This window comes from Miscanthus floridulus, chromosome 18 (assembly GCF_019320115.1).
Source record: "Miscanthus floridulus cultivar M001 chromosome 18, ASM1932011v1, whole genome shotgun sequence".
Classification (NCBI taxonomy): Eukaryota; Viridiplantae; Streptophyta; class Magnoliopsida; order Poales; family Poaceae; genus Miscanthus; species Miscanthus floridulus.
This window is the reverse complement of record NC_089597.1, coordinates 581,853-589,534: the sequence shown is the minus strand read 5'-3', so window position 1 is coordinate 589,534 and position 7,682 is coordinate 581,853. Positions and strand designations below refer to the sequence as shown.

The window sequence follows — 7,682 nt, the reverse complement described above, 5'->3', positions numbered from 1 at the left end:
ACTATTCCTTTGCTGAAAAAATACGACTAAAAAGACAAGCGAACAGGGCACGGCCGTGATCCTAACGGCGCGACCATCAGTTTATTCGCCGCTTTTTCCTGGATTGGAACTGGATGGCCGCAATCCTGACGGGGACGGTGCACCCGCCGCGCTTGTGCGGCTATGCTAAAGCAGGAAGGCATCCTGCGTGTTGTCGTACTAAAATGTACACGGTCGTCGTCGATGGAAGCATCACAGCATGCAAACGAATTGAGAGCGTTGGTTGCAAACCGGTGCGACATTACGAATGAAAAAAAAAGCTTCTTGATGATCGATTATGCTGCTGTGACCGCTCTGTGCGCTAGCTGAATTAATCAGAACCCTGAAGACACGTCAACCACTATCGCTTCTCACGTGCCGCAGCGCCTGCTGTCATTCTGCCTGTTGCGCGACGGGAGCACAATGAAAACTCCAAGCTCGATGCCGTTTCCTCCCATGCCATCCATTTTGCTCTCTTGATTCTTGATTGAATTAAGGGTAAAAGCTAAAGGTAAAGGCTCCTCTTGCTGAATCACAAGTTTTCAGAACCGATTCAAGGCAGAGTGTGCGCGGCACGTACGCCCGGACAACGGAGCACATGGTGAGGGCATGCTACAACAATCTCTGTGTCAAAGTCTCGGACTCTCGGTCTTTGACAAGTGCCGTCTGTCGATCACACGATCGAAGGCACTGAAGCCCCGTTGACAGTTGACGAGATGTACACTGCCAGTAGTCAGTAGCCCTTTCGATCTGTCCGGAATGGACAAAGAGGTCGCCGTCGCATGCTGATGACACGGCGTCACGGCGAGCAAGGCACATGGAGACGTCAAGCGTACACGATCGCACACGACCCAGGCATGCGCCCTCCATTGAAGAAAAAAGAAACGAGCCACAGTGGAGCACAGCAGGAAGATCAAAGACTCAAAAGTCTCGCACAGTCGTACTAATCCCGGTCTAAACAGATCCAGCAGCCGGCCACTATCCGCGGAATATCCAATCAACTGGGCAAGCAGCCAAATGGTTCAACGATTTTTGGTGGGCTGCGCATGTGTAAAGGGAGTGCAGGTGATAGTGTGGATGATAGGATTCTATTTGACTGAAATTTACTTGTCCATCAATTCAGCACGGGATAGAGAATCTTAATTTGAAAATATGATTGAAAACACATAATGAAAAATATTACTTGTACTTGCACTTTCTCTTTGTTCATTTTCTAACACAACTTACATACTCTGTAATATCTATCTAGATGTGGTAGACTTATCAATTACTCTATATATATTTTTTCCATCTATATCCATAGTTTTTTCAACCTTTGGGATGCATGATACCTCCATTTGGGACGAATATATGTTTAGTCGGAACCTAAAATTAAGCTATGGTGGTGGCGGTTGCAAGCCATGTCTTATAATATTATGAATCTAAATTTTGACTTTCAAACTTTTATCTTGAAATTAAGTTAAGCTCTTATGCTTCATATACCTTTTATTCAAAACTCTCCTTTTATTTTATTAAACATATGACTTTGTGTCCTAGAATGTAGTCTTTATTACTGAGATGGCATAGCTGGCACCATAGTGCTCAAAAATCGACAATAGAGCTTCATGTGAGATGTAGTAGGAGCCAATGGTGGAACCTCAAGAGGATATTAAAACCTAAGCCTAATAATCTATATTTTATCCAAAATAATCTCAACGACCATGGAGGTTATCCTTAACTCTGAACCAAGCATGTTGAAACATCACCTTTGCCCCCCAGATTTGGTGTCCATGGTTCAATTTGAAGCTGGGAATCCACATTTCTCATAGAAATTTCATTGCATAACACAATTCCCTTCATCGTGACTGCCAGCAAGAAAGCATGAATCAAGTTCTAAACAGCACTAGAAACGAGTTATGGTTACAGTGGCAGCAGTAGTTTCTGCGTTGGTGGCTATGATGATATATAGTTTCGACCCTTGTGTTGTCGCTACTATGGTGGAAGAAGAAGAGATTGCAGAGGCAGAGCTCGATGACACCTACTAGTGAGTTATGTAAGAAACGAGAGTATCTATTTCGTATTAACCAATGATTATATAATCTAGTGGTGGGGCTAGGGGCTTAGCCCCCAACCCTTGTTTTCGATACCAGGTCTGCTATGCTTCCTTCACCGGTAGGCCAGCCCTGCAACTACCACTACTAACAGTAGCGACAAGGCAACCGCTAGAGAAACTAAAACTCACATGATCATGTGGTTCTTCTGGACCTTCAATGCGCTCTCTTTTCTAGGCGATCCTACAAATAGTACTAATATTACATGTTAGTAAAAGTTTATAATCTAAATATAAAAAAGTTTCAAATATGTTTAGAATAATCTTACCCTCTGCTGGAATAATGTCTAGCGTCGGCTCGCAGTGAAAAAACTTGTGCAGCGCGAGCGACAGTTGCACCACACTTTTGCTGCTCTCCATGTTGCCATGTCTATAGCAATATCTATTGTGTCAATGAACTCCATGAGGCATTCTTCATAATCCTTAGCTAACAAGTGGGTAGACACCAAGCCAATTCGTAAAGCGTCGGTCGGTACACTTCATGAAGAACTCTTTATGTCCTGTTCCAAAATGAACAAGAAAGACCGTTGTCCTTCATGCCATGACTTTCACCCACTCAAGAACCGAGGCATTGAACACTGCACTTTGAAGAATGACCGGTCAGAAGTCATTCTTTGAAACCATTATGTCAATATCGTTATCCTTTAAAAGTTGCAACAACTTCTCAAAATAGGCTACGCTGCATATGTAACGAAATATCATTGCACCTCTAAGACCTTAGGTAGTGCACCTTTCACAAGTTGAGGCAGTAGAATATCCATAGCAGTGTGCAATTGCGTCGACCCCCCGCGGTGCACATATCCATATTGTCTCTTGCAGTACACACGTAGCCATGCACATCCAAGTGTGATTTGCATGGGGGCACATGCCCCTAAGAGCGAAAAAAACACCTCCCAGCAGAAGTTCTTCCAAACAGTGGTTCTGCCATAATCATCCTTGAGCCACCCAGTTGTGGACGTGTCCCAGCTCAAGAAACATGTTCCTCCAAACACTAAGATTTTGATTCCTTAGATTCTGTAGCCACTGACTCGGCTATGGAAGTGCTCCCTCTGCAGGTTCTTCAAGAAGTTGTGGTGTTCAAAGGGCGTTCCTTGGTTCCCAGAGTGTTAGTCCCGCAGGCATTGGCCACTTGGGAGGAACCTCGAGATATGCAGTGGTGCTACCCACCACAGCTTGGGGACAAGCTGCTGGTAAAGAGGAAGGCATGTCAGGAACTGCAGAAGGAGGTGTGAGAAGAAGCAGTGTGGCTAAGTGTTGTCTTGTGACAGTTGTTTGGTGTTGGGCTTCGTAGCTATGTCGAGTTCGGAGAAGAGTTAGGCTTGGCCCGTGTAGGTGTAGGGGCTTGGCCCAAAAAGGTGGTGGAGTGGCTTATAAGCCGTTGTAAGAAACCTAGAAGCGGTTATGGAATAACAGAAAATCTGTTTCTCCCACTTGCTGCTTCTCTCTTCTTCAATCCCCCTCTCTGCTCCCTCTGTTCTTCTCAAATTTCCCCAAATCCTACCCAAATTCTCTATTTATCCTTCCTCGTTCGTCAAAAGCTCGTTTGATTCCAATTCCTGTGCAATGATGACTAGCCGGCAGCATCAGTTCGCTCGCCGGTCCAAGCTTTTTTCCGGACCGGATGGCCGCGATCCTGATGGGATCGCCTGCCGCCCTTGTGCGGCCATGCAAAAGCCGGAAGGCGACTCCTGCCAACCTGCCATGTGATGTATGATGTAAAGGAGATGAAGCACCTCTGATCTTGCCTGTTGTCGTACTTCAAAATAGCATCGTCCTCCATGCATACCCATGGGTCGCACTACTCCTCTCTGCACCTCGAGCTTCGCCTGAGCACGATGCATCGCGCCTGAAGCCCTGAAACCAGGGGGCATGGAAATGGACACGATGGAAACATCAAATCAAAGCAAGCAAACGAATTGAGGGCGTTTTGGATGCAAAGCGGTGCCGACACACAGGCCGGTTGGAAAAAAGCACTAAAAAAATCATTTGATGAGGAATCAGAATCACTCTATTCTCATAGTACTCCACTATTCTCATAGTACTCCACTCTTCTGATAGTACTGCTCCTATGCAAGAGCACTTCTTGGCTTCTTGCCCATTCTGTAAGCACTAAGCAAAGGACATCCAAGTCCTTTTTTCTTGAAAGTTAAAAAGCTGCTGCAAGCTCTTGAGGGGATTCACACACTGACCCCCCAAAAAAAGAAGATTGAGCTCTTGAGCACATTGGAAAACTGGACTTAAATCTTTAACAGAAATGAAGTAGTACTAGTGGTGTACGCACATCACGAGACATACACATCAAGTAAGATTGAGCACAAGGCTTTGTTCACTTTGCAAATTTTTTTAAACCGATGAATAGTGTCACTTTCGTCTTATTTGGCAAATATTGTCCAATCGTGGATCAACTAGGCTCAAAAGATTCATCTCGTGATTTCCAACTAAACTGTATAATTAGTTATTTTTTTTACCTACATTTAATACTCCATACAAACAACTAAAAATTAATGTGGCGGAGAGAGAGTAAAAAAACATAGAATTTGGATGCCATCTAAACAGGCCTAAATAGAAGAACAATGGAAAACAATTCGTTACAGCGTGTCGATTTTGCACTCTATTCTTGCACTCATGCACCAAGTACGGTAGCTCTGTTCTTCCTCCAGGCCTGGTAGCAAAACTGGGAACTCAACGCAACCTCGGACGACCGCCGCCAGCTCGCCGGAATGGTCCACACGTCGGTTCCCAGAGCAGGAGGATGGGCCCCACTGAACGGGACACCACAGGCGGCTCTAGCCTCATCTGCAACATGCCCCCTTTCTTGCAGATCGAGGCTTTTATTTGCTTGGCAAGTGGCAACTGGTAAGTAGAGTATAGAGTACTAAGTACGACGCTTATAATCTTTTCCTCTCTTGGGTGTTTGGACGTGGGGATCGAGCCTGGATTCGGTTTATTCCTAAGCTAAATCCAGCCCCAATCCCACACATCCAACAAACAATTAATTACTGCCTCTCTCTTACCAGCCACCGGCGGCGGGGAAGAAGAAGGCCACGACCAGGAAGAGCACGAGTAGTGCGCAGACAAGAAGAACGTACTGCCGAAACACCGCCAGGACCAGGCGTGTGCCCGCCGCCGACGCCGGGGTGGCGTGGAGGTAGAGCAGAACGACGCCGGCGAGGTAGGCCATCACAACAGTGAGGACGACGAAGAGGACGGCCGTGTCGAACACGGGGCCGCGGGCGGGGGCTCCCTCCAGGAAGCTGAAGAGCGGTTTCAGGATCTCGGCGCAACCGTAGCCGATGAGAAGGGCCACCATGCCCGCCTCCCGGACCTCGGCCGCGGCCGCCATGGTTGTTGCCGGAAAGGAGGGGACAGCGCTCAGCTGCGAGCTGCTGCCTGGTTTTTTTTGAGGAATGAGCTGCCGTCTGGTTTTGGGAGGAGAGCACAATGATTCGGGGCTGGGGTACTGGGCAAGCTCTAGTGCTTTTTGCCGGTGCAGCGACCAGGTTCGCATCTACTCCGCTAGGCACAGCGCATGCTGCAAAGCTATCTCTAACAACAACGTCCAAAATACAAGACACATTTGTTTTTTCATAACGCTATAGACAAAAGATTCAATATATATTCGGTATCTTCTCCCAACAATAAAATCCAAAAGAGAATCATTTCTACAAATGGATTTTCAGGAGAGAGGATGTCCATATTTGGGTTGTACCTCTTAGACAACCTAAAATAGGTCTCCTATATAGGTATTCTGTTGGAGGCTGATTTTAGATCTCTTGCTGCCTATTTTGGTTTTAGGTGCCCATATGGGTTCCTTGTTGGAGACAGTCTAAGGGCGTGTTTGGTTTACACCTTCTAAAATTTAGTCACCTATTATGGGCTTGACCCGTATAATATTTAATAAATCAAATAAAACTTTATGGTCGGTAACATTAGGCGTGGTATGGTTTAATATCGTACGAGATTTTGACTGAACATTTACTCAGCTTATTTGTTTGAAAATTATCCATCTTAATTAAGAAGCTGAGAAAAGAACACAGGAGTACCACACGCGCGCGTGCCGCCATCGTCGTTGGGCCGGGCCGGGCCGTGGGCGCAGGTGCGGGCGTAGCCGTGCCATGGAAGGCAGGCGGGCGGGCATGACCAGATTTTGCCACTTAATCCATATAATTATGGGAGTTTCTCTCCTTTATGGTGGAGGCGAGCTGATTGCACCAGTTATCGTCTCTTCGTATCACCGTCTCCTGGGTTCCTCCGCTGACTTTCTCCCACCCCGCCGCAGGCATAAATCAGAAGTTCTCCGTCAGTCTAATCACCCCCACTTCGTTTTCGAGAGACCACATCTTAGTCGCCCTTTGGCCTTCCCTGTCCCGTACCTCTGTGTGCACGGAGTGGCGGGAGAGTAGGTGCCTCCAGAATCCTCGTCTGCCTGCGAACCTTACACGGGGTGTGCGGTGATTAGGTTTTTGGAGAGCGATTCCATGACTGCTCGTCCGACATCTTCTTCCCGGTGATCGCTCACGGAACCTGTCTTCTTCCTAGTGATCGCTCAAGGAACAACAAGGTGTCTTCTTCCCGGTGATTGTTCGTGGGACTGCACTGCGAACACCGTCCTGCATCGACTGTGGTCCACGACTTCGAACAACGCACTATGTCTGGTGCGAATGGAGCCTCCGATGCCCTCGGCATGGGACCCTCCGCTGGGTACATTCTTATCTCTGTGATTACCGTACTTTGCGTACTTACTGTATCGATCAGTATGTCATACTTGCATGCTGTAGCGTTTGTTAGTGATATACACATGCACATACATGTCGTCACGTACCTGCTGATGTTTTATTTCTGGATTAAATTGACTATAAAAATGCCTAATTATCTAACAATCTAAAAACCTAATGTTAGGTAATTTTCTGTCAGTGGTTTTGCTGCTGCTTTGAAGCCAAATAATTTTGATGGCAAAAATTACATGATATAGCGTGCCAAGATGGTATTGTGGTTGACTGCTATGAATTGTTATCATGCCACATAGGGAAAGCCTGAACAATTTACTTCTGAGGAGGAGCAAAAGTTCTTGGCTGCTGATAACCTGTTTCGAGGCGCCATGAGTAGTGCACTTTATAGTAAGTATGAGAAAAATTACATATCTTGCACATCAGGCAAAGAGTTATGGAATGCTCTTGAGGCAAAGTTTAGAGTTTCTAATGCTGGTAGTGAGTTGTACCTTATGGAGCAGTTGTATGACTATAAAATGGTTAAAAATCATTCTGTAGTGGAACAGGCTCATGAGATACAGGCGCTAGTAAAGAAAATAGAATATTTTCCATGTCTGTTACCTGACAAGTTTATGGCCAGCGGTATAATCGCTAAGCTGCTACCTTCTTAGAGAAATTTTGCTACTTCTCTAAAACACAAGAGACAAGAGTTTAGCGTGGCTGAGCTTATTAGATCTCTTGATGTTGAGGAGAGGGTGAGAGTAAAAGAGAACCATGGAAAAAGAGTTGAGTCTTCCGCTGCCAATATGGTGCAGAAGAAAAACTCATTTACATCTTATAATAAAAAGAAGAAGAGCATGTAAGAG

The 7,682-nt window shown here is 46.0% G+C and overlaps 1 protein-coding gene across 3 annotated transcripts; it reads right to left on the bottom strand.

Moving 5' to 3' along the window:
* Positions 1-4,557: 4,557 nt before the first annotated feature.
* On the bottom strand, positions 4,558-5,541 carry LOC136524871 (uncharacterized). Of its 3 annotated transcripts, none has more exons than XM_066518118.1 (2): positions 5,122-5,541; positions 4,558-4,960 (listed from the first exon to the last, which is right to left on the bottom strand). In XM_066518118.1, exons 1-2 carry the CDS (start codon positions 5,448-5,450, stop codon positions 4,939-4,941), a joined length of 351 nt encoding a protein of 116 aa, XP_066374215.1. In that variant the 5' UTR covers positions 5,451-5,541; the 3' UTR covers positions 4,558-4,938. The 3 variants fall into 3 exon arrangements, with proteins under 3 accessions (XP_066374215.1, XP_066374214.1, XP_066374216.1); XM_066518117.1 differs by having other exon boundaries at positions 4,558-4,935; XM_066518119.1 differs by having other exon boundaries at positions 5,197-5,541.
* Positions 5,542-7,682: the final 2,141 nt, after the last annotated feature.

Coding starts and splice junctions, on each gene's coding strand:
- LOC136524871 (XM_066518117.1), bottom strand. CDS start 5,450: ATGGCGGCCGCGGCCGAGGTCCGGGAGGCGGGCATGGTGGCCCTTCTC. Junction 4,936..5,121: donor TTCCCCGCCGCCGGTGGCTG/GTAAGAGAGAGG, acceptor AGCAAATAAAAG/CCTCGATCTGCAAGAAAGGG.